Raw genomic sequence first — 27,322 nt, forward strand, 5'->3', positions numbered from 1 at the left:
AGCATGTTAGTTAGCAGTAATTAGCCTGTGCCTATGTTAATGTTAACTAGCATGTTAGTTAGCAGTAATTAGCCTGTGCCTATGTTAATGTTAACTAGCATGTTAGTTAGCAGTAATTAGCCTGTGCCTATGTTAATGTTAACTAGCATGTTAGTTAGCAGTAATTAGCCTGTGCCTATGTTAATGTTAACTAGCATGTTAGTTAGCAGTAATTAGCCTGTGCCTATGTTAATGTTAACTAGCATGTTAGTTAGCAGTAATTAGCCTGTGCCTATGTTAATGTTAACTAGCATGTTAGTTAGCAGTAATTAGCCTGTGTCTATGTTAATGTTAACTAGCATGTTAGTTAGCAGACAGGTTGCTCACGTCACATCTACGTCGTTAAGCTCAGTTGGAGTCTGCGCAGTAACGCTCAGCATCACCGGGAAAGAGCTTCTAACAGACTCCACTGGTCTCCGTCCAGAGCCACGGGACCTGCTGGTCCACTTCTTTAGCTGTCTCTGGTTTCACTCACTCACTTAAAACAGCTACTAGCTGGCTCTGTTAGCCTACAAGCTAGCACTCGGAGTGCTAGCTTGTAGGCTAACAGAGACAGTTAGCCCAGTTGGGTCCGTGTTTTCTTTCTTTCATTCCAGTTTCGGGTCTGTCAGTCACAGTGAAAACCGGGGACATTTCCGGGGACAGGTCACCAAAACCGGGGACTGTGTAACGTACACGTCGTTATGTTTTACATTTTAATGATAACTTAACAAAAAGGCATTCACGCGGACAGCTACGTATTCTCTTCACGTTTTCAACAGCTGCCGTCACTACGACAACAACAGACGCTTTTGGCTGACGGTCGCCAGTTAACATGGACTCTCGTTAAACCGGAACACCGGGGACGTCTGGTCACCCTCCACGCGGACTTTAGCTTGTGCTACACTAACTGCTAACGATGCTAACGATGCTAGCGGGCTAACGACACACACACACACACACACACACACACACACACACATGTATGTTTTCCATATGTCTACATATATGTATGTCTGTATGTTTACCTTGGGCGTTTCTCAATACCAAGTACGCAAAGAACGGACTTGTGTTCTTGGGGAGACCGTACTTGCTAGCTGTACCTGGAAGACTGAACTCACAAGTTCAGAAGCACACACAACGCTGTTGACAGTTTTGAGACGAAGCGTTCTCCCTGTTATTGCGCAACACCCCCAGAAAGAGGGCGCTTTACTTTGATGTGTGTATTCATAATAAAGCATGGACGGTCACCTTTCACACCGCCTTTGTTGTTTTGTTACGTTTTCATTTAAAGTGCTATTAAGTATCACGGGGCAATAACTTTATAAATAACGACACAACGGCGGAAAAAAAAACTCGTAACATTGTTCGGGATTCAATTTTAATTGAAAGCAGAACAGAAACGTTAAAATAGGTATTAAAATTATAGATGGACTGGGTAAAGTTTACGTTACCGAGAAGCAGAAGAGGATCCTGGGAGGGAGGAGAGCCAGGATGAGGAGGACAGATATATATAACAGCGGTAAAAATTGTTTAAAATATCTTACAATTGTGGACCTGGCTTTGCTGCAGGGGTCTGTCTAAATGTGGGGCCAGAGTGGTCTGTCTAAATGTGGGGCCAGAGTGGTCTGTCTAGACGTGGGGCCAGAGGGGTCTGTCTAGATGTGGGGCCAGAGGGGTCTGTCTAGACGTGGGGCCAGAGGGGTCTGTCTAAATGTGGGGCCAGAGGGGTCTGTCTAGACGTGGGGCCAGAGGGGTCTGTCTAAATGTGGGGCCAGAGGGGTCTGTCTAGACGTGGGGCCAGAGGGGTCTGTCTAGACGTGGGGCCAGAGGGGTCTGTCTAAATGTGGGGCCAGAGTGGTCTGTCTAGACGTGGGGCCAGAGGGGTCTGTCTAGACGTCTGTCTAGACGTGGGGCCAGAGGGGTCTGTCTAGACGTGGGGCCAGAGGGGTCTGTCTAGACGTGGGGCCAGAGGGTCTGTGAGCTGACTGACTGACCGGCTCGCGAGAGTCATCCCCGGCTGGCGTAGCAAGCTCGCCCGCCGGGGTTTGCGGAGCTTTCCAACTCCGAAGGCTTTTTTAATTCACCATCAATTTTCGTTGAACTGCCTATATTCAAAATCTACACCGCTGATTTCTCGCCTTAAAACATCTTAAAAATGAATTTATTGATTTAATAATAGACGTAAATTGTGAAAATATGTGTACCGGAAACCATAAGCGCTCAACTTGTGTCTCTATTGTGTAGTATCTTTTTAAATTTTTTTTATTTTCCCTAATGTCTGTATTACATTTGTAGACTGTATTTATCAACGTGTTGTAAAGAGTTTTATCTGTTTTACTACTTTTTTATTTGTATTGTTGACTGTAATTTTCTTATTGTTGTTGTTTTTTAGGGAGACAATTTTAAGATCTGTCCAGGGACAACGGATGAAAAATAGCCTTTTGGCTAATTCTGGTGCATTTACAGCAACGTTGATTAATGTACACTGTCCCTGTCAAATAAAATTATTATTATTATTACACCCGAATTGAATGCTGGGATACCTGCCCGGCCAAGTTCACACAAGTCACCATCCGATGTATCCTCGGTAAAATGGGCGTGTCGAGATCACATCCGGGGATTTTAACTGTTCTTGGCAAAATGCTAACTTGTGTATTGGGTCAGTACTTTGGCCACCAAACATGACGTTTCACAAGAACACAAGGACACAAGTCCATAGAAGAACACAGATTGAGAAACGCCCCTTCTGTCCGGTTCAGCGCGTGCAGCTAACCAGCTTCCGGTGAAGATAACTGATTCTCTTCATCATCACGGATAACGGTCGTTCTCCTCGTCACCGCCGAAGGCCCGCCCCTCTGCCCTCACATCGACAGCTGATTGGACGGAACGTTAACAGCAACCAATAGAATGAAAGTAGGTCAACACATTCACATTCAAAACAAATTATTTAACGGTTACAAACAACAACGGAAACACTACAAAATAATATGTAATATAGAGTATACATAATTAAATCAACCTGACATGTGTAGTAATAACAATAACAGAACCTTTCTTTCTTAAATATTATTTAAATATTTAAAATCCTGAAAATGTAGAAAGTAAGTGTGCGAGACATACACACACACACACACACACATACAAGCACACACACACACACAGACACACACACACACACACACGCACACAAGCACACACACACACACACACAAGCACACACACACACACACACACACAAGCACACACACACACACACATACAAGCACACACACACACAGACACACACACACACACACACAAGCACACACACACACACACACAAGCACACACACACACACACACAGTCACACACACACACACACACAGACATACACACACACACACAAGCACACACACACACACACCACACACACACAAGCACACACACACACACAGACACACACACACACACACACAAGCACACACACAAGCACACATACACACACACAAACAAACACACACACACAAACACACACAAACACACATACACAGACACACACACATGAAACCAAACAAACTGAATTAAAATTAACATTACAAAGTAAAAGGACAGAAAAACTGTGTCTTTCCTTATGAAAGGTGAATATAATGAAACCAGACGCCTCTAAATACATCAACATATGATCATAGATATTGAATAAAGAAGATTTGGATTCTAAACATTAGCATTTAAGGTTTTTATGTTATGTTATGTAGTAAATCTGCAATACATCTCTTCATACAGACTCTTATTTATTTAGTTTTTCCACTGTTTGGGGGGGGGGGGGGTACAACATTGGTAAAAAGGTTTTAACCCTTGTGTTGTCCTTCCGGGTCATTATTTATTTACACCTTTCTCCCAGATTTTGCCGCGTTTATGTCTCTTCGATGGGTTTTTATCAACATTTTGTAACATTTTTCCACTTCCACCATTAAACACTCACTAACTTATTCACTCTAGTTCTACACTCATTTTAGGAATTTATGAAATTAGATCTAACTTTTGAATTAAAAAATCTTTTGACTAATATTTAAGATCAAAGGAACGTATGGTTGGTGGATAATCAGACTAATCAGGATAATTATATAAAAATAATTAAAACACCAAAAATTTTATAAAAATTACTTGTGAAAAGGGTTTAAAGGAACCTTCTGTGGTAATTTGGTTAAAGAAAACCCAAAATGTTCTGATAGATCATGGGTTCCCAAAACTTTCAGCCCGCGACCCCCAAAGTAACGGTGCAAGTGTCTCGCGACCCCCCCCCCCCCCCCCCCCCCCACACTATAAACATTGCGCGCAACCGCGCACGCACTACAGGCGTATCCAAACATGAGCATATTGACAACACAAAATAACACAACAGACATTATTCTACAGCAATTTACTCATTACTTTAATTTGAACTTAATCTCACCTAATGAGGTGGATGTGCAGTATGTTAGGAGCACAGCAAGTTAAAAAGCTCTATATTTTAATTTAAAATAGTTTTTATATACATTACACACTAGGCCAAAAAAAGAAAATCCATTTTACCTATTTCGGTCATACAGTATTCGGTATTTCGTGGTGTTGGTTTTAATCGGTCTGGAGTAACAACTGTGGGCATCAGCGATGGGGTGAAGGTAAAGCCCGGGTCGGTAACGCTGCTACCACCGTGAGTACGGCGGGGATGGACTCCGTTCTGGACCAGGAGGCAGCGCCGGGCGCTCGCTCTGTGGAAGGAGCGGTACACGGAGCTAGATGGCCGGGGGCTGCCTACGTGTTTATACAACTTTATACATCCTCAAACTGGCTGGAATCATCACATCCTCTCCAAGGAGGGCACCAGCAGGGACATTGTCTGGAGGAAGTTCAGGCAGCAACTGGCAGAGGAGCTGAGACACGAGTTTAGAGGAGGAAAGGGAGCGGGTGCGCGGTCCGAACCCCGGGGTGGGGGTGACGCGGTCCGAGGAGCAATGCGCACCACAGCAGACACCAACACGGAGGCAGTGACGGGTTAGGTTAGGTTATAAATGTTCAAGGAAAATACTTTTAGATGTTATTTGCATGTTTACATACCATATTGTTCAGATGTGAATGGAATAATTACGTTTTACTATGCCATGATATGAGTTATTGAAGCACCTGGGCAACTCAAGTGTATAATTAAACACGTTAAATTGTACATTTTGGTGTTATTTCGTTTTTCTAAAGATATCCTAACACAGTACCTGCATTAAAATTGCAATTAGGTATTTATCATGACAGATTATAGAGTTTAGATGGTTCCAGTACTTTGGGAATCCCGGCGGTAGTGTTAATGTTGGAGACGCTACTCTGAAAGAAAGAAAATCAAAACAGCTGTTCCCTTTTTATTCAGTTGCTTGGTTTTATTTTAAGTTTAGCCACTAGTTTTATCTTGTGTTAAAATCATGGCTAACATGCTATTTCTAATCGTTTTTAAATTTTTATTTTATTTCTGGAAATCAACTCGCGACCCCCCCTCTCTGGCTCGCGACCCCCCTGGGGTCCACTTTGGGAATCACTGTGATAGATGCCCGAAGACACCCCGAGGGCTCCCAGCTGGAGGTGGAGCTGTTGTTAGACTTTTAATCTGAAAAGCCCCGAGTTACAGGAAACAGGAAGTGCGGTGCTAGCGGCGGGATAGCTGTGTGTTTGTTAGCTGCCGAGCTTCTGGGTGAGTTGTTTCGGGGACAGAGCTCCAGGTGAACCCGCACGCGTTCAGGTAAATATCTCAATACCTGCTCTTTGACACGGCAGCCAGAGCGCGTGCGAACAACAAGCAAATAGAAGCCCGAGCGGCGCATGCGTCAACACGCCGGGCTAGCTCCGTTGTTAGCTCCGCTTTTAGCTTCGTGGCTAACTACTAGCTTCGCTGTTAGCTTCGTGGCTAACTGCTAGCTCCGCTGTTAGCTTCATGGCTAACTACTAGCTTCGCTGTTAGCTTCGTGGCTGACTGCTAGCGTTAAAGTCTCAGCTCTCTCCTAACGTGTGTTGTGTTGTCTGGTTTATTGTTATGTTTCCGTGTTCTTAGTCAGTTTGAGAGGAGTTTCACATGCTAGCAGCCTCGGGCAGAAGCTAACAGGCTAGTTAGCAGTCCATGGTGCTTGTTTCTTAAAGCATTGATTCTTTTACTGCGAAATTCACTTTACAGTACTTCAGTATTTCAAGAACGAAACTCCTGAAATAGTCCAAATGTTACTAGAAACTGGGAAAAGATCAATAATAAAGTACAGTAACATAAAAAGGTCTAAAGAAGTTGTAATATTTCAAGAGAGTGCACTGTGTGTATATGTGTTGTCTTGCCACTGGATGCCTACACTGTCGGTATGAATAAAGTATCTATAGTATCTATAGTATCTATAGTATCTATCTACAAGTACATTTAACCAATACTACGTTTCCTTCAGTCCGTTATGAATGCAGAACTCTGAGTTAGGGCTGCACGATTATGGCCAAAATGTTAATCACGATTATTTTGATCGTAGATAGACAATAGTCACATGACTACTGTGCATGTAGCTTGGAGCTCCAGTTAATGACCTTGGCCTTCCATTTTTGTAGTTCTTTCAGTCTGAATGCAGGAGATCCTTGACACTCTGTAGTCCTGTGGATCGGTCCCTCATCAGCCCTCGCATCTTCTCCATCAAACACAAGATTTAATCTAGGAAAACATGGTCAGCTAGAACTCACTCACACCTCCATTAGTTCTTCTAACCCTTGTATCCTTATCTCTGCATGTCCCCCCCCCCCCCCCGGGTCTACCAAAGGAACCTTCAGCAGACGGCAAGATGGCGACCGGAGCAGGAAAGATGGGCAAGAAGGAGGAAGAGGAGGAGCAGCTTGCAGCAGTGAAGGAGGAAGAGGAGGAGCAGCCTGCAGCAGTGAAGGAGGAAGAGGAGGAGGACCAGCCTACAGCAGTGAAGGAGGAAGAGGAGGAGCAGCCTGCAGCAGTGAAGGAGGAAGAGGAGCAGCCTGCAGCAGTGAAGGAGGAAGAGGAGGAGGAAGAAGAGGAGCAGCCTGCAGCAGTGAAGGAGGAAGAGGAGCAGCCTGCAACAGTGAAGGAGGAAGAGGAGGAGGACCAGCCTACAGCAGTGAAGGAGGAAGAGGAGGAGCAGCCTGTAGCAGCAGTGAAGGAGGAAGAGGAGGAGGAGCAGCCTGCAGCAGTGAAGGAGGAAGAGGAGGAGTATGTGGTGGAGAAGGTGTTGGACCGCAGAGTGGTGAAGGGAAGAGTAGAGTTTCTGCTGAAATGGAAGGGGTTCTCAGAGTAAGTATGAGTCTAGAACATTAATACTTGGTGTTCTTGGTCCTGAGATATATAATATATATATATATATATATATATATATGTATATGTATGTGTATATATATATATATATGTATGTATATATATGTATATGTTGCAACACGGCCCTTCCAACTCCCAGAGTTATCCTTCCCGTCCAGATCCAATGCTACCACATCTTAAATTACTGTTAGTAGTAGTCCTCGTAGTGCCGTGTCTGTAATGATAGTGGATGGCTGCTAGCTGCTGGGGGCTGACTGTGGACATGTCCCTGGTGGGGGGGGGGGGGGGGGGCTGGTATCAGCTCTCATCCTAACTGAAGCCTTGCAGCGCCGGGAGACAGAGACAGAAGACGGGGGGGTGCTAGCTAAATTACCTTAGTTTATTTGTCTATACAGTTAACGTTATTGAAAGAATCTTTGGTGTTGGATCGATCAACACTGAAATCAATCAGTATCAATAAATAAAGTCTCTGTTGTGTTACTGTGTTGCTAAGTGGGACGTAACCAACGGCAACACAATGCCATGTGGCAGAAAACATGCTGTATTACGTACTGAGAACAGAGATGTTCTTCTGTCTGCTCTCACCTTTCCAGTGAGGAACACATGGGAGCCACAAGACCACCTGGACCTGGACCTGATCACCGAGTACCTGCAGACACACAGGGAGACGGAGGAGAAAAGAAGAAGAAAAGGAGGGCAAGAGGAAGGTGTCAGGGAGGCCTCGGGAGACTCAGAGGAGCGAGGGAGCAGACGAAGAAGAAGAGGTGAGTGAAGGAAAGAGGGTACTCAAGACTGAAGAGTCCCAGAAATCTATCTATCTATTATTGATGACAGCGCGAGCCCCCCCCCCCCCCCCCCCCCCCCCCCTGCTTGCCACGTAGCTCGGGTTCCCTTCCCCATCACACACAGAGGAATAGACGGTTAAACCTCCTCTTCCTCCTCAGTAGCCTTCACGCCAGCTCCGGCTCTGCATTAGAGGCTGACGCAAGAATCAGTTGTCGCTTCTATCCCGGGCCCACGAAAATCCTCCCGTCGTATCCCGATCATGTCTCGATGAATACACTGTTACAGTCATGTTTACTGTGTACGTTGAGTTTATCACTTCATTATCTTTATAGATTCTTCAGTGTCTTTCTTTTTTTTTATGTCCATTTATACGAGGAAGCAAAGCATATAATATGTAGAGAAGGAAACTCGGCCTTTGTAAAAACAAAACAAAAGTGGGAGATAATAGCGGACCAACTGAATGTTAGTCTCAAAATATACATTTATGAACTACTGCCCTTAAACCACTGAAGGAGTCACTTGTCATTTGCACCGTCAGCTGTACACTCAGCCTGAAAGCTAGCAGTGGGAGTTAATATGTTACTGAGGAAATGTATATTTAGCCCATACGAGAGAGAGAGAGAGGGAGAGACAGAGGGAGAGAGAGGTATGTAGCTACGCATCATATCCTAGCATTGTAGATAAGTGGCTGTAATTTATCTTCTGCTCCCTGTTGTAGGGCCCATATACTGCTCATTTTCAGGTTCATACTTTTATTTAGAGGTTCTACCAGAATAGGTTCTTGTGGTTTAATTTTCAGAAAACAACATATATATGTTGTACTGCACATTGCTGCAGCTCCTCTTTTCACCCTCTGTGTTGAGCTCTCTGTTTTAGCTACATAATGAGGTAAGGACTACTAGCCAGTCAGAAGCAGAGTATGAGGCCCTGACAGTACCTAGGTAAGGACTACTAGCCAGTCAGGAGCAGAGTATGAGGGCCCTGACAGTACCTAGGTAAGGACTACTAGCCAGTCAGAAGCAGAGTATTAGGGCCCTGACAGTACCTAGGTAAGGACTACTAGCCAGTCAGAAGCAGAGTATGAGGCCCTGACAGTACCTAGGTAAGGACTACTAGCCATCAGGAGCAGAGTATGAGGGTCCCGACAGTACCTAGGTAAGGACTACTAGCCAGTCAGATGCAGAGTATGAGGCCCTGCCAGTACCTAGGTAAGGACTACTAGCCAGTCAGGAGCAGAGTATGAGGGTCCTGACAGTACCTAGGTAAGGACTACTAGCCAGTCAGAAGCAGAGTATGAGGGCCCTGACAGTACCTAGGTAAGGACTACTAGCCAGTCAGAGCGAGTATGAGGGTCCTGACAGTACCTAGGTAAGGACTACTAGCCAGTCAGGAGCAGAGTATGAGGTCCTGACAGTACCTAGGTAAGGACTACTAGCCAGTCAGAAGCAGAGTATGAGGGCCCTGCCAGTACCTAGGTAAGGACTACTAGCCAGTCAGGAGCAGAGTATGAGGGTCCTGACAGTACCTAGGTAAGGACTACTAGCCAGTCAGGAGTAGAGTATGAGGGCCCTGACAGTACCTAGGTAAGGACTACTAGCCAGTCAGGAGCAGAGTATTAGGGCCCTGACAGTACCTAGGTAAGGACTACTAGCCAGTCAGGAGCAGAGTATTAGGGCCCTGACATTACCTAGGTAAGGACTACTAGCCAGTCAGAAGCAGAGTATGAGGGCCCTGACAGTACCTAGGTAAGGACTACTAGCCAGTCAGAAGCAGAGTATGAGGGCCCTGACAGTACCTAGGTAAGGACTACTAGCCAGTCAGACGCGGAGTATGAGGGTCCTGACAGTACCTAGGTAAGGACTACTAGCCAGTCAGGAGCAGAGTATGAGGTCCTGACAGTACCTAGGTAAGGACTACTAGCCAGTCAGAAGCAGAGTATGAGGGCCCTGCCAGTACCTAGGTAAGGACTACTAGCCAGTCAGGAGCAGAGTATGAGGGTCCTGACAGTACCTAGGTAAGGACTACTAGCCAGTCAGGAGCAGAGTATGAGGGCCCTGACAGTACCTAGGTAAGGACTACTAGCCAGTCAGAAGCGGAGTATGAGGGCCCTGACATTACCTAGGTAAGGACTACTAGCCAGTCAGGAGCAGAGTATTAGGGCCCTGACATTACCTAGGTAAGGACTACTAGCCAGTCAGAAGCAGAGTATGAGGGCCCTGACAGTACCTAGGTAAGGACTACTAGCCAGTCAGGAGCAGAGTATGAGGGTCCTGACAGTACCTAGGTAAGGACTACTAGCCAGTCAGGAGCAGAGTATGAGGGCCCTGACAGTACCTAGGTAAGGACTACTAGCCAGTCAGGAGCAGAGTATTAGGGCCCTGACAGTACCTAGGTAAGGACTACTAGCCAGTCAGGAGCAGAGTATTAGGGCCCTGACATTACCTAGGTAAGGACTACTAGCCAGTCAGAAGCAGAGTATGAGGGCCCTGACAGTACCTAGGTAAGGACTACTAGCCATCAGAAGCAGAGTATGAGGGCCCTGACAGTACCTAGGTAAGGACTACTAGCCAGTCAGACGCGGAGTATGAGGGTCCTGACAGTACCTAGGTAAGGACTACTAGCCAGTCAGGAGCAGAGTATGAGGTCCTGCCAGTACCTAGGTAAGGACTACTAGCCAGTCAGGAGCAGAGTATGAGGGTCCTGACAGTACCTAGGTAAGGACTACTAGCCAGTCAGGAGCAGAGTATGAGGGCCCTGACAGTACCTAGGTAAGGACTACTAGCCAGTCAGAAGCGGAGTATGAGGGCCCTGACATTACCTAGGTAAGGACTACTAGCCAGTCAGGAGCAGAGTATTAGGGCCCTGACATTACCTAGGTAAGGACTACTAGCCAGTCAGAAGCAGAGTATGAGGGCCCTGACAGTACCTAGGTAAGGACTACTAGCCAGTCAGACGCGGAGTATGAGGGTCCTGACAGTACCTAGGTAAGGACTACTAGCCAGTCAGGAGCAGAGTATGAGGTCCTGACAGTACCTAGGTAAGGACTACTAGCCAGTCAGAAGCAGAGTATGAGGGTCCTGACAGTACCTAGGTAAGGACTACTAGCCAGTCAGAAGCAGAGTATGAGGGCCCTGCCAGTACCTAGGTAAGGACTACTAGCCAGTCAGGAGCAGAGTATGAGGGTCCTGACAGTACCTAGGTAAGGACTACTAGCCAGTCAGGAGCAGAGTATGAGGGCCCTGACATTACCTAGGTAAGGACTACTAGCCAGTCAGGAGCAGAGTATGAGGGCCCTGACATTACCTAGGTAAGGACTACTAGCCAGTCAGCCAGCCTGACTAGGGCTGCACAACCAATCAAATTTAAATCAGAATCACGATTTTGACTTCCCACGATCAAATTTGCCTGATCGAGCAATTTTTTTAAATGCTTCATTTCATAGAACGCTCCCTTTTTTTTTTGCAAAGACAATCTATCGCTCCGTAAACCGCTGTCTGATCATGAGCCAGTCAGAGTAGTTCCTGCACCGTGCAGCTTAGTTTCTAGATGGAGACAGTCCCAGAGGACCGGGTAACGGGAGGACAACTCAACAGATAGCAGTTGGTTATATGGCGGTCTCAAGGTTTACCAGTAAACGCAACATTTTTTCCGTCTGTGTTGTCATTGTGTTTCCGCGGGTAACTCGGTTATTGCGGCCGCCACAGGAGATGTTATTGAATGCAACTAACTTCAGTTGGTAGAGTAACAGCGTGAGACGGATCTGCTGGACCTGGACCTGGACCTGGATCTGGATCTGGACCAGAGATGTGACCCATGGCCAGAATATCATAGTTCATAAAAATGCAGCGCAGTGAAGATACAGACGTTTCATACACATATCCGCCATTCGACCCGTTCATAATGAGTCAGCCTTCTCTCTGTGAGCAGTCCATCCCCCTCAACAAGTGAAGAAGCTTTCACAGAGATACATTTAAAACAAAAGATATATATATATATATATATATATATATATATCTCTACACTACACCTACACCCCAACCGGCCCGTCAGACACCGCCTACCAAGAGCCTGGGTCTGGGTCTGGGTCTGGGTCTGGGTCTGGGTCTGACCGAGGTTTCTGCCTAAAAGGAAGTTGTTCCTCTCCACTGTGGCCCTGTTGCTGCTCTGGAGGAAACTACTAGAACTGTTGGGTCCTTGTAAATTCTGGAGTGTGGTCTAGACCTGGTCTATCTGTAAAGTGTCTTGAGATAACTCTCGTTATGAATTGATACTATAAATAAAATTGAATTGAATTGACACTATTTATTTCAGATAGCTAATTTTCATTTACGTGTACAACTTCAACATAAGAGGAATGTAACATAATATGGATGTGAAAGTTAAACAGCTATGTTATAAACAGCCTATGTGACAATAAAATTAGTTTTGGTTAAAATCAACAAATAATTGTGAGAATGATCGTGATCAAAATAATCATGATTATCATTTTGGCCATAATCGTGCAGCCCTAACCCTGACAGTATCTAGGTAAGGACTACTAGCCAGTCAGAAGCAGAGTATGATGGAGTGCTATGCTAGTAGCTAGGTGAGCATTATAGAGTACAACTTATATGTGTAAATGATTATTATCCTAACTCCTTGAGTGGTGAGATTATGACAGTTTGAGAGCAGTGGTCAGTAAATGTCTGTTTTTAGGCTGCTTCCACATTCAGGCGGTCCGCCATCATCTGCCACGCTTCCTCTCGCTGTTTCATTACAGCATTACACTTATTTCACTACAACTTGCAGGAAAATGTAAATATTTGGAAAATTATGAACGTTATGAAGAGTACATTTGATTCCATAATAACATGTCTACAATTTACACGAACATACCTTCATTTTGTCATAAATTATTGTATGAGTTGAAGTCGTGAGCAAGTCCAGGGTTTAAAGGTTGTTCGCTAACTCTCTCTCTCTCTCTCTCTCTGTTTGCCTGTTACTATAGAAACGGAGAGGAGGAGACAGACCCAAACATCACCGCTGTCAGCACTGTGACAAATCCTTCACATCATCAGGATATTTAAAGAGTCATCAGAGAGTTCACACTGGAGAGAAGCTGTACAGCTGTGATCAGTGTGGGGCAGCTTTCATACAACAGAGTTCACTAAAAATACATCAACACATTCACACTGGAGAGAAGCCGTACAGCTGTGATCAATGTGGGGCAGCTTTTGCTCAAAAGGGTAACCTAACAAACCATCAACGCATTCACACTGGAGAGAAGCCGTTCAGCTGTGATCAATGTGGGAAAACATTTGCTGAGAGTGGTCACCTTAAACGACACCGGCGCATTCACACTGGAGAGAAACCGTACAGGTGTGATCTATGTGGGAAAACTTTTACTGAGAGTAACCACCTTAAAAGACACCGGCGCATTCACACCGGAGACAAACCGTACAGCTGCGATCTCTGTGAGAAAATGTTCAAAACTCTAGAACATGCTGAAAGCCACCGGCGTGTTCACACCGGGGAGAAGCCGTACAGCTGTGATCAATGTGGGAAAACCTTTTCTCACAAAAGTCACCTTAAAACTCACCAGCGCATTCACACCGGAGAGAAGCCGTACAGTTGTGAACAATGTGGGGCAGCTTTCACTCAGAGTAGTGACCTTAAAAAACACTGGCGCGTTCACACCGGAGAGAAGCCGTACTGGTGTCAGCAATGTGGGAAATATTTTGCTCAGATTAGTCAACTTTACTCTCACCAGTGCCTCCACGCGGCCCCGTAGTGGACATGTTTCACAGCAGGACGGTGCAATTAATCCAAATTAATGCCACGTTTACACGTGGGCGGCTATTTTCATAAACAAACATTTCAACCTCTCCGCTTTCAAACATAACATTGTGTACAGTTGACAGTTTTCAGGAAAGTATACATTTACACATACCTGTGTATATCTGCCACCAAGAGCATGCCAAACCTGTAGGTGCAGGTTGGTAACCAACATGTCTGCTGTTCTAAAAATAACTCGTACAGTTCATGTGTTTAAACTGCGTCTGTGCCGCCGCCATCTTGGGACCAACAAGTGATGTTAAAGACTCGTAGAAACAGATTTGTGTCCTGCTTTTGGATGTTCATGGGAAGAAAATGCTAAACAAAGCAACATGGAAGAACATTTCACAGATAAACAGATTTTTCAGCAGTCAGATGCTGAGATGATGATTGTGTGTTCCTGAACATTTCCTTGAGTCATTGTCCGTAGACCCTCATGTGAAAAAATCCAGACTTAACATCAGAATAAACATGTTAACATCCTGGTACCAGGAAGTGGTTTTGGTCTATAAATAATATATATATAATTATACACTTCATAACAAGTGGTTATATAACCCACCTGTTTAAATTGTTCAAGGCTTAAATCAGCAGTCACCATCTACTAAATATATATATTTAAAAAAATCTTTGGTTAGTAAACCCGCATTTTATTTTAACCAAGTATCCTGTATTATAAATACATGTCTGGTATTTGTTGAAAATCAGTTGAAAATTCAGCAACAAATGATTTTAATATTGAAAAGACACACATGCATTAGGAGGGGCACAATGTTTTAGTTAATATACTACTGTTTGATGTGTGCTCTGTAACCCATGACATTATATATTGTTTTTATGAATGTATGAACTAAATGTTAGAAACAGTTGTAACTTTATAATAGTCGTTAGGTGTGACCTTTGACCTTTTAAGTGTGCTAAGGATCACTTCCTGTAACAGTGGATCTGGTCTGAACCGGTCTTCTGCTGTGGCCCCCTGTATGATAACGTAGTGGTGGAAATACCCTGTTGTCCAGAGGGGGGGGGGGGGGTTAGCCTTGACTTTGAGTATAAATATGAGTTGATGTGGCCTCTCTCTTCAGCGATACCCACTTATCAGGTTTTATCTAGTCTCTGGTTTTGAGACTCTTTGCTTTTAGGGCAGAAAGAGAAAAGATTATTTCTGGATTTTGTTCTTGTTTTTTAATTTTTCACTAAATAATAAAACCACCTGAGCTCGTTGTGAGCTAGGAGACCGAAAGACTTGATCCTTGATTTTAGTCTTTTAATTTCTCTCTCTCTCACCTCGGCTTTCTGAGGGTAGTTAAGACTCCTCTTTAATCTTCGGGGGGGCTGCTACCCAGCGGGGACCGACCTTGACAGTCAGACCTCCTGTTATGACTTTTTTTTTTTTGGTGACTTTATTCCACATACTATAGTATAACTTTTTTCGACATACTATACTAGGACTGTGATTGGCCGGTTGTCAGAAGCCCTGGATGATGTCGTCCTGCAGGAGAGGACTGTGATTGGCCGGTTGTCAGAAGCCCAGGATGTAGTTGTTACCTTAAAGACAAATGTAAACATCTGTTTTTTAACCATGAATACTTGAAATGATAAAGTAAGACAACATCACCGACCTTAGTGTTTTCAATTATTGTTTCCACATACTATTCTATGACTATTTTTCAACATAATATACTATTACTTATTTTTGACGTAGTACACTGATATTTTTTAAATTCCCGACATACTATACTTTTTTTTTCGACATACTATACTATGACTATTGATATAAAATCTGTTTCTGAAACAGTTTGTTGAATAAAATAAAAATCGGCACATTTGCTCTGGCAGTATAAGAATAAACATGTTCTCTTCAAATAGTAATAATAACTTTATCTACCAAGAGTTTATTCAAGGAAATACTTTTATTTGTTTATGTACTTTGCAGATGTTAAAAACAACAATGCTAAATGTATTAAAATTAAGTAAAAGATAATAAAGAAACTCTCAGAGGGCATATTGGGTAAATTTATTTAGCAAAACATTAATAAATATATACATAAAATAGGTTAAAAAAACAAAAGCTTAAACAAAATTGAAAACAGAACATTTTAAAACAAGAAACTCAAAATTTAAGCAACTGTATATAATATATATATATATATATATATATATATATATATACATACACTTCACGTGATTAATGTATTTTTCAGAATTGCATAATGTATTCAAAATGCGTGTGCATTCGTAAGATATTGGAGGAAATATGGCGTTCTTTTAAATGGTGTAAAACGAGGAGCAGTCAGCGTTGTGGAGATGTTGTGGTGTTAAGGTTAGGCACCAACAGACTAACCAGGATTAGTTTCAGGTTGGGTTAAAATAAGTCCAGGAAGGAAAGGAAAGTCCGGTGTTCTGGGACCAGAACTTCACACCAATCTCCCGCCAAAATGAAAACATGCAACTTTAGTTTGAATCAGACTTCCTGTATCCTGATAATGTTAAACCACATTCAGAGACAGAGAATACAAAGAGTTAATGTAAATATAGATTATTAAATGAAAGGTCCACAGAGTAAGAAAAGATCATGTTAAACTACAAATTAAAAAACAAGAATATGTATAAAACCAACGAAACCACATAATGGGAACACATCTTCAACAGATTATTCTCAACACAAGGCTCACATGCTCTCATTTGGAGCTTTTGACCAAATTCCACGTCTTTAACTTCCCTCTGAATCAAAGCAGCTGTTTTAATGGGACTGAAACCTGATCTACTGGAGACGCCTGTGGGACACGGTTCAAAGTAGAGAGTTAAAACTATTTACATGAATGACAGGACGACCCCTTCAAAGGGAGGGAGCGTAATACGTAGTCGTAGCCAGGATAACATCATGCTGCTCAGAAGATAAAGTTACTGCTGGTCAGCCTTCAATGTGGAGAGAAGATCAGAATATAACAACACAGCTATCAGGGAGGAGGAGGAGGAAACAGCTTGGCTCTGAAACATGTTCACAACGAGGCAGAGTGAACGCGCTGGTGTCTTTTAAGGTCATCACTCCGAGAAAAGGTTTTTCCACATTGTTCACAGCTGTATGGTTTCTCTCCAGTGTGAATGCGCTGGTGAGATTTAAGGTTACTACTCTGAGAGAACGTTTTTCCACATTGTTCACACCAGTACGGTTTCTCTCCAGTGTGAATGCGCTGGTGAGTTTTAAGGCTACTTCTATGAGAAAACGTTTCCCCACATTGTTTACAGCTGTATGGCTTCTCTCTAGTGTGAATGTGCTGGTGAGATTTAAGGTTACTAATCCAAGAAAACGTTACACCACATTGTTTACAGCTGTACGGCTTCTCTCCAGTGTGAATGCGCTGGTGAGATTTAAGGCTACTACTATGAGAGAAAGTGTTTCCACAGTGTTCACAGCTGTACGGCTTCTCTCCAGTGTGAATGCGCTGGTGAGATTTAAGGGCATCCCCACGAGAAAAAGTTGCCCCACATTGATCACAGCTGTAAGGTTTCTCTCCGGTGTGAATGCGTTGATGTTTTTTTAGGGTTTTCGGTTGTGTGAAAGCTGCCCCACATTGATCACAGTTGTAAGGTTTCTCTCCAGTGTGAACTCTCTGTTGACTCTTTAAATATCCAGATCTTGTGAAGGATTTGTCACAGTGCTGACAGCGGTGACGTTTGACTCCTCTTCCTCTCCGTTTCTATCAACAGAAAAACCAAGAGAGTGAGTTAGTGAGGTGCCATGCTGTAGAGCTCTATTTTAAAGTAGAAACAACATTGTTTTACTGACGCATTACCTTTCTTAATTTTCTGCCAACATCACTATTATGGAGTGGCATTATGGGAAATGTAACATCCAGTGTTGTTTAGTTTGTGATGAATAAACTACTTTTGATCAATTTATGTGTGGCCTCCATTTTGTTGCCAGCCTTTCATCCAGGATTTTTGGTGCCGGTAGATTGTAAATGTAACATTTTCCCACAGATTTTTAGCTTTCACTGGTATCTGTAGGGGTTACCGTGTTGTCTTCATGTTGCTGGAACAGCTCTACTCCAGTGAAGTAAATTGGAACCATTGTCCCTGATAGGCATTAGCAATGAGGGGCACCAGTTGACCGTTGACCTTTTGTTTTAGTTGTTTTTGCTAAATCAAACTTGTATAGCCAGCAGTATTGTGTAAGTACAGTGGTGTGAAAAAGTGTTTGCCCCCTTCCTCATTTCCTGTTCCTTTGCATGTTTGTCACACTTAAGTGTTTCGGAACATCAAACCAATTTAAACAATAGTCAAGGACAACACAAGTAAACACAAAATGCAATTTGTAAATGAAGGTGTTTATTATTAAAGGTGAAAAAAAATCCAAACCATCATGGCCCTGTGTGAAAAAGTGATTGTCCCCTAAACCTAATAACTGGTTGGGCCCCCTTAGCAGCAACAACTGCAACCAAGCGTTTGCGATAACGTGCAATGAGGCTTTTACAGCATCCTGGAGGAATTTCGGCCCACTCATCTTTGCAGAATTGTCCTAATTCAGTTACATTAGAGGGTTTTTGAGCATGAACGGCCTTTTTAAGGTCATACCACAACATCTCAATAGGATTCAGGTCAGGACTTTGGCTAGGCCACTCCAAAGTCTTCATTTGGTTTTTCTTCAGCCATTCGGTGGAGGACTTGCTGGTGTGTTTAGGATCATTGTTCTGCTGCAGAACCCAAGTTCGTTTCAGCTTGAGTACACGAACAGATGGTCGGACATTCTCCTTCAGGATCTCTTGGTAGACAGCAGAATTCATAGTTCCTTTTATCACGGCAAGTCTTCCAGGTCCTGAAGCAGCAAAACAGCCCCAGACCATCACACTACCACCACCATATTTTACTGTTGGTATAATGTTCTTTTTATAAAATGCAGTGTTCCTTCTACGCCAGATATACTTGGACACACACCTTCCAAAGAGTTCCACTTTTGTCTCATCGGTCCACAGAATGTTGTCCCAAAAGTCTTGGGGATCATCAAGATGTGTTGTGGAGAAATTGAGACGAGCTTTGATGTTCTTTTTGCTCAGCAGTGGTTTTCTCCTTGGAGCTCTGCCATGCAGGCCATTTTTGCCCAGTCTTTTCCTGATGGTGGACGCATGAACGCTGACCTTAACTGAGGCAAGTGAGGCTGCAGTTCTTTGGATGTTGTTGTGGGGTCTTTTGTGTCCTCTTGGATGAGTCGTCGCTGTGCTCTTGGGGTAATTTTGGGCGGCCGGCCACTCCTGGGAAGGTTCACCACTGTTCCATGTCTTCGCCATTTGTGGATAATGGCTCTCACTGTGGTTCGCTGGATTCCCAAAGCTTTGGAAATGGCTTTATAACCCTTTCCAGACTGATAGATCTCAATTACTTTCTTTCTCAATGGTTCCTGAATGTCTTTGGGTCTCGGCATGATGTGTAGCTTTTAAGGATCTTCTGGTGGACCTTACTGTGTCAAGCAGCTCCTATTTAAGTGATGCCTTGATTGTGAACAGGTGTGGCAATAATCAGGCCTGGGTGTGGCTAGAGAAATTGAACTCAGGTGTGGACAACCACAGTTATAGTATGTTTTAACAAGGGGGGCAACCACTTTTTCACACAGGGCCATGATGGTTTGGATTTTTTTCCACCTTTAATAATAAACACCTTCATTTACAAATTGCATTTTGTGTTTACTTGTGTTGTCCTTGACTATTGTTTAAATTGGTTTGATGTTCCGAAACACTTAAGTGTGACGAACATGCAAAGGAACAGGAAATGAGGAAGGGGGCAAACACTTTTTCACACCACTGTAAGTAATATGGTAGTGTAATGTGGTATTGTCCACACAAGCTTCATTTCCTCAGCAGAGCTTTCTGCTGTGTGAGGAATAAAACTGCTGAGCATCACTGGTGTTTGTTTAAAAAATAGCTTTGATGTACCATTGTGTTCAAAATAATAGCATCACTGAATTTATAAATATTTTTTGTGTTGTAGAGTCCTAGAAAACAAACATGACATGACATGCACGCTGCTCATTCTGTGGAATTGACAAAATAACAGCAGTGTTGTGTTCAATTAGTGAGCTGATTTATTCTGTGAAGAAACAGGTGTCAGCTATGGCCCATATTTAATCTATACACTGTATTTATACATATTTAAGGAAGGAAGGAAGCACATGTTGTGAATTTCATACTGAAATACTCAGCAAAATGGCTCGTTCCAGACATTGCTCTGAGGAACAGAGGACTTTGATTAAAAGGTTGATATGAGAGGGGAAAACATATAAAGACGTGCAGAAAATTATGAGCTGCTCTGCCAAAATGATGTCAAATGCCTTGAAATGGCATCCAAAGCCTGAACGGCGTGGGTAACAAGCAAAGGAGAAATGGAGCAACATTCTGGGGACTGATGAGAGGGAAATTATTGCAGGAAAAATGGATTCAATAACATTTCAGCAAATTTTGGAGCTAACTTGATGATCTGTGAAGAAGCTGAAGTTAAAGAGAGGACAGCTTCTACAGATGGAGAATGATCCTAAACACACCCAGGTGATGCATGTCTAGTGGGGCCGAAAACTCAGAGGCAACCTCAGTGATTCAACCGCATGCTACACAGGCTGACAACTTTAGACAACATAGGGAATGAAACGGGAGGGGGACGGGATTCAGGAGATGGGGGGGGACACATGATCGAGATACAGAAGTATTTCCGTGGGCACTGGAGAACCCTCTTTCCTTCACTCACCTCCTCCTCCCTGACACCTTTCCTCTTGCCCTTCTTCTTCTTCTTCTCCTCCGTCTCCTTGTGTGTCTGCAGGTACTCGGTGATCAGGTCCAGGTCCAGGTTGTCTTGGGGCTCCCATGTGTTCTCCTCACTGGAAAGGTGAGAGCAGACAGAAGAACATCTCCTCACACTTTGTTTTTAGACAATCTATTCTCACTCTAATTAGCATTCCTATTATTCCTTTTCTCTGCTGCCATCTTGTGAGGTTATTTGTGGGTCTTCAACTTTGAGGGCATGATACAATGCTGACACTTATTTGTAAAATGTAAATATACTATATATCTCAGGACCAAGAACACCAAGTATTAATGTTCTAGACTCATACTTACTCTGAGAACCCCTTCCATTTCAGCAGAAACTCTACTCTTCCCTTCACCACTCTGCGGTCCAACACCTTCTCCACCACATACTCCTCCTCCTCCTCTTCCTCCTCTTCCTCCTTCACTACTGCAGGCTGCTCCTCCTCCTCTTCCTCCTTCACTGCTACAGGCTGCTCCTCCTCCTCCTCTTCCTCCTTCACTGCTACAGGCTGCTCCTCCTCCTCCTCTTCCTCCTTCACTGCTACAGGCTGCTCCTCCTCTTCCTCCTTCACTACTGCAGGCTGCTCCTCCTCCTCTTCCTCCTGCACTGCTACAGGCTGCTCCTTCTCCTCCTCCTCTTTCTCCTTCACTCCTGCAGGCTGCTCCTCCTCCTCTTCCTCCTTCACTGCTGCTACAGGCTGCTCCTCCTCCTCCTCCTCTTTCTCCTTCACTCCTGCAGGCTGCTCCTCCTCCTCTTCCTCCTTCACTGCTGCTGCAGGCTGCTCCTCCTCCTCCTCTTCCTCCTTCACTGCTACAGGCTGCTCCTCTTCCTCCTTCTCTTTCTTGACCTTCTTTCCTGCTCCGGTCGCCATCTTGCTGTCTGCTGGAGGTTCCTTTGGTAGACCCGGGGGGGGGGGGGGACATGCAGAGATAATGATACAAGGGTTAGAAGAACTAATGGAGGTGTGAGTGAGCCACCGACCCCGCCTTGCCTCCTCCCAAAAATGAATATGGAAATGACTTTTAATGAGCCCCTGACGTCCAATCACAACGGGTTATCCCACTGCAGACGGCTGATCCGAGGTGGAGACGAGAACAAAAGGTTCTGTCTGGAGGTCTGTCATCGCAGATGAGAAATAAAAGAAAATGCCCAGAGTGGCAAAGGGTCAGTGAATGCACCACGAACAATGGCAGAAGTAAAAAGGTCTAATGTTGAAATAGAAATCAAGAGAACAGTGGCAGCGCCACAGCAGATGCTGATCAACATGCAGAGGGATGGACAGCCCTAATTTACATAAAATAATCCAATATGGAATAATAATGTCAATCAACCGATATTAATGCTGCGCTGTTCTTGGGGCCTTCCAGATTATTTTGGGGAACTCTTCTTCTTGGTCTTGCTGTCATTTTCTAGAGGTGTGTAAATCCTCAGGTTGATACCTAAAGTAAAGAGTAGATCCATGTAGCAGACAACGACCTAACACACTTACACACACACTACACACTCCCAGTCACGTAGAGGCAACAGGATTTCACCTTTGGTGGAGAACTCCTTCGTCTTCTTCAGTCAGAAGAGTCTCGTCCCACAGAGAGCTGTGAAGTCAACAGACAGAGACACACCATGAGACCAAATAACATCACTCTACTCATATACTATCAGCTGATCAGCACACAGTATATATACTGTATATAACTGCCTACAGCTCAACACCTCGAAGACGAAGGAGCTGGTCGTTGACTTTGGGAGGTCCAGACCAAGACCGCTACCAGTCCTGTTGGAGGGAGTTGATTCGGAGGCAGTTGAATCCTAAAAATACCTCGGGCTGTGGCTGGACAACAAACAGCAGCCACCTGTACAGGAAGACCCAGAGCCGGCTGGACTTCCTGAGGAGGCTGCGCTCCTTTAACATCTGCAGCAAACTGCTGTGGATGTTCTACCAGTCTGTGGTCACCAGTGTCCTCTTCTACACTGTGGTGTGCTGGGGGGGGCAGCATATCAAAGAAGGACACCCACAGGCTGGACAAACTGATCAGGCGGGCCGGCTCTGTGGTCGGCATGAAGCTGGACTCACTGGTGACGGTGGCAGAGAGGAGGACATTGGACAAACTGCTGGACATTACTGAAAATGCCAGCCACCCCTACACTACATACACACACACATACATACACACGGTACACAAACAGACATACATACACACACACCTGGACTTTAATTCACACCAGGTCACTTTATAATAATTTTTAACACTGGACTAAAAACTGACACTTATGGTCTTTTCTTTGTTTATTTGACGAATGTTCTTATTGTTGTTATTATTTTTATTGGTATTTTGTTGTCTTTATACTATCTGTTTATCTATTCTTTATTTCTTTTTTCTTGCTAAAACTGCTGCTGGAACTTTCAATTTCCTGCAAGAGTCATCCCAAAAGGATTAATAAAGAGAAGTCTAAGTCTAAGTCTTAATCCGGGTGTAGACTTCTGGATCCGGGTGTAGACTTCTGGATCCGGGTGTAGACTTCTGGATCAGGTGTAGACTTCTGGATCCGGGTGTAGACTTCTGGATGCGGGTGTAGACTTCTGGATCCGGGTGTAGACTTCTGGATCCGTGTGTAGACTTCTGGATCCGTGTGTAGACTTCTGGATCCGGGTGTAGACTTCTGGATCCGTGTGTAGACTTCTGGATCCGTGTGTAGACTTCTGGATCCGTGTGTAGACTTCTGGATCCCCCCCCCTGTGTGTCCTCCTGAAGGAGGAGACGGCTGTGTTTTGTTTGCATTTTTCCTCCAAGGACAAACGCCACAAAGTCTGAACAGAAACCGTTGTCCAGAGCTGTGTTTATCATAGCAGGACCCAGGACCCAGGTCCCGGGACCCAGGACACATGTCAACATTAAAATTATCAAAACTCTTTGTAAAAAAACACCAAAAACATTTTTTTTTTAAATTGTTAAAATGTCGGAAAAAGCGATAATGATGTTTTTCTTTCATGGTTGATGGGAAGACAAAACAAGGTTTAACATAGCAGGTCCCGGGTCCCAGGTCCCAGGTCCCAGGTCCCAGGTCCCAGGTCCCAGGTCCCAGGTCGAGATCGTAGCCTATCCAAAGAGACAAGATGTTCTTTTCCAGCTAAGATAGAGTGACCGGTAGAGAAACTGGACACCAAGGACAGATTCAGAAAGACATAACAGCTCCAACGAGTCTGCCTGGGAAGATTAGACTGTTTTCCAAACATGGGGTGTTTTCCTCTGGGGGGACGGGGTGTTAGACCACTGTTGTAATGTTGCAAGACGTTTGTCACTCTGTAGCTGATGTGTACATTGTGAAAAATGTTCTCGTCATTTGATTGTTCATTTCAGAAAACAATTAAAACTTCACAGAAGACCAAACTTTAAAATCAGTTTGCAGCCTGTCATTGTTTGGTTTCAACAAAGTCTCACTTCCCATATCTCCATTGTTCATATTACATAGCCATAGTTATTATGCTCTCATAACACTGCTCTATATTTCTGTCCTGCTCTATACACACTAAAATAGTGATTATTTACATGAGTCTGTGGAGATATGCTGCTCTATACACGCTAAAAGTAGTGATTATTTACATGGAGTCTGGTGGAGATATGCTGCTCTATACACGCTCTAAAGTAGTGATTATTTACATGGAGTCTGGTGGAGATATGCTGCTCTATACATGCTAAAAGTAGTGATTATTTACATGGAGTCTGGTGGAGATATGCTGCTCTATACACACTACTAGTAGTGATTATTTACATGGAGTCTGGTGGAGATATGCTGCTCTATACACGCTAAAGTAGATTATTTTCATGGAGTCTGGTGGAGATATGCTGCTCTATACGCTAAAAGTAGTGATTATTTACATGGAGTCTGGTGGAGATATGCTGCTCTATACATGCTAAAAGTAGTGATTATTACATGGAGTCTGGGTGGAGATATGCTGCTCTATACACACTAATAGTAGTGATTATTTACATGGAGTCTGGGGGATATGCTGCTCTATACACGCTAAAAGTAGTGATTTTTACATGGAGTCTGGTGGAGATATGCTGCTCTATCACGCTAAAAGTAGTGATAATTTACATGGAGTCTGGTGGAGATATACTGCTCTATACACGCTCAAAGTAGTGATTATTTACATGGAGTCTGGTGGGTTTGGTGATGGTGATTTCTGTTCATGTTAAACTAAATGATCTTCCTCTTATACTAAAAGGTCTCTCTCGTAGGGATCCATCCCATAATGTTGTCACACACTTAAGATAATAAAACAGAACTTTTAGTGACATAAACAAATAGTTAAAATCTCAGTCTCTCACCGTTTCTTCCGTGTTGAATCCACAAAGATTGTCAGAAATGAGGACGTTCAGCCCGGTGTTGTGTCTCTTCTGGTTTCCAGAGGTAGTGTTGACCTAACAGCTGTGTAACAGTTACTGAGGCGTCGTATCTCTCTCGCTTGGTTGAGGGTTTACTCCCTTTACATCTTCCCCTCAGCCCCCCCGTCCTATACTGTCCCTCCCTGCCCTATATAACCCCCGTTACTACCAGCGGGGGGGGGGGGGGGTGTAGCCAGACCACTTCAATTCCCACACACCCCAGTGATTCACAAATTTACATTTTAGAATTAAAGTTTTCTTTCTTTTTCTAGAGCCACCACACCCCCGTTAAATTTCAATTTAAATTAAGACCTCTAACCAGTCTAAGAGAGGCTAAGACCTCTAACCGTCTAAGAGAGGCTAAGACCTCTAACCATTCTAAGAGAGGCTAAGCCTCTACCAGTCTGAGAGAGTAAGAGAGGCTAAGGCAAGGCAAGGCAAGGCAGCTTTATCTGTAGAGCACATTTCAGCACCAGGGCATTCAAAGTGCTTACACAAATCAGTTAAACACATAAAACACAGGTAAAAACAGTTAAAAATCATAAGCATTAAAAACCAATAAACACATGAATAGACAGTTAAAAACAAATAGAAACATTAGGACACATAAAACACAAGAAAAAGTTACAGTGCAGCATAAGAAAGAAATGATTAGTCATTTAAAGAAAGGCAGCATCAATAGAAAGGTCTTCAGCCTTGATTTAAAGAACTGAGAGTAGCAGCGGATCTACAGGTTTCTGGGAGTTTTTCCAGATATGAGGAGCATAGAAACTGAAAGCTGCTTCACCCTGTTTAGTTCTGACTCTGGGAACAGAAAGTAGACCTGTCCCAGATGACCTGAGAGTCTGGGGGGGTCATAGTGTAGTAGCAGATCAGAAATGTATTTTGGACCTAAACCTTAGGGATTTATAAACTAGCAAGAGTACTTTGAAATCATTCTTTGAGACACAGGAAGCCAGTGTAAAGACTTCAGAACTGGAGTGATGTGATCCAGTCTCTTGGTCCTTAGTGAGGACTGGAGTGATGTGATCCAGTCTCTTGTCTTAGTGAGGACTGGAGTGATGTGATCCAGTCTCTTGTCTTAGTGAGGACTGGAGTGATGTGATCCAGTCTCTTGGTCTTAGTGAGGACTCGAGCGATGTGATCCAGTCTCTTGGTCTTAGTGAGGACTGGAGTGATGTGATCCAGTCTCTTGGTCTTAGTGAGGACTGAGTGTGTGATACCAGTCCTCTTGGTCTTGGTGAGGACTCGAGCAGCAGCGTTCTGAATCAGCTGCAGCTGTCTGATTGATTTTTTAGGGAGACCTGTAAAGACCGTTACAGTAGTCAAGTCTACTGAAGATGAAAGCATGGACCAGTTTTTCCAAGTCCTGTTGACACATAATGGACCTCTAACCTAGGACACTAAGACTCTAACCGGTCCGAGAGAGGCTAAGACCTCTAAAACCAGTCTAAGAGAGGCTAAGACCTCTACCAGTCCGAGAGAGGCTAAGACCTCTAACCAGTCTAAGAGAGGCTAGACCTCTAACCAGTCTAAGAGAGGCTAAGACCTCTAACGGCCGAGAGAGGCTAAGACCTCTAACAGTCCGAGAGAGGCTAAGACCTCTACCAGTCCGAGAGGGCTAGACCTCTAACCAGTCCGAGGAGGCTAAGACCTCTAACCAGTCCGAGAGAGGCTAAACTTGTGCTCTGACCGGCAGAGCGGATGGGAACTGCCCCCCCACTAGGATATAACAGGAGGTCTGACTGTCAAGGTCGGTCCCCGCCGGGTATCAGCCCCCCCGGAGATTAAGAAAGAGGAGTCTTAAAAAGCGGGTGTGAGAGAGAGAAATAAAAGACTAAAATCAAGGATCAAGTCTTTTGGTGTCCTAGCTCACAACGAGCTCAGGTGGTTTTATTATTTAGTGAATAATCAGGATCGAGTCCAGAGTGAAACCAGGGAACCAAAAGGTGTCGAAATCAAAAAAACAGAAAAAACCCAGATCCATGTGTGTGTGTGCGCTCTGTCTTACCCCCACCTTAAAGAAATGCATGCTGGGTAGGACTACTGTTGAAAATATCCGATTGGCTACTACTGGCGCGTTAACAGAAATGTTGATTAATGAGCATTACTAATCAAATATATAAAAAAACGAACACAGGCCGGAGGTCTGCTTCTGGGGACTCTAACCTGCCCCCCCCACGGTTCTTCTTCCTGCTTCTGGCGAGAGCAGTCGTG

At 44.0% G+C, this 27,322-nt stretch overlaps 1 protein-coding gene across 1 annotated transcript in view; it reads right to left on the reverse strand.

The window, feature by feature from the left end:
• Positions 1 to 23,603, reverse strand: part of LOC116685308 (zinc finger protein OZF-like) — a 33,596-nt gene extending 9,993 nt beyond the window's left edge. Inside the window, 3 exon segments of the mRNA XM_032510430.1 lie at positions 16,975 to 17,426; positions 22,256 to 22,312; positions 23,218 to 23,603. Of these exon segments, the coding sequence (XP_032366321.1) occupies positions 16,975 to 17,426; positions 22,256 to 22,312; positions 23,218 to 23,603 (895 nt within the window).
• Between the last annotated feature and the right edge of the window lie 3,719 nt (positions 23,604 to 27,322).

This window comes from Etheostoma spectabile, unplaced genomic scaffold, assembly GCF_008692095.1.
Source record: "Etheostoma spectabile isolate EspeVRDwgs_2016 unplaced genomic scaffold, UIUC_Espe_1.0 scaffold00569757, whole genome shotgun sequence".
NCBI classification, from domain to species: domain Eukaryota; kingdom Metazoa; phylum Chordata; class Actinopteri; order Perciformes; family Percidae; genus Etheostoma; species Etheostoma spectabile.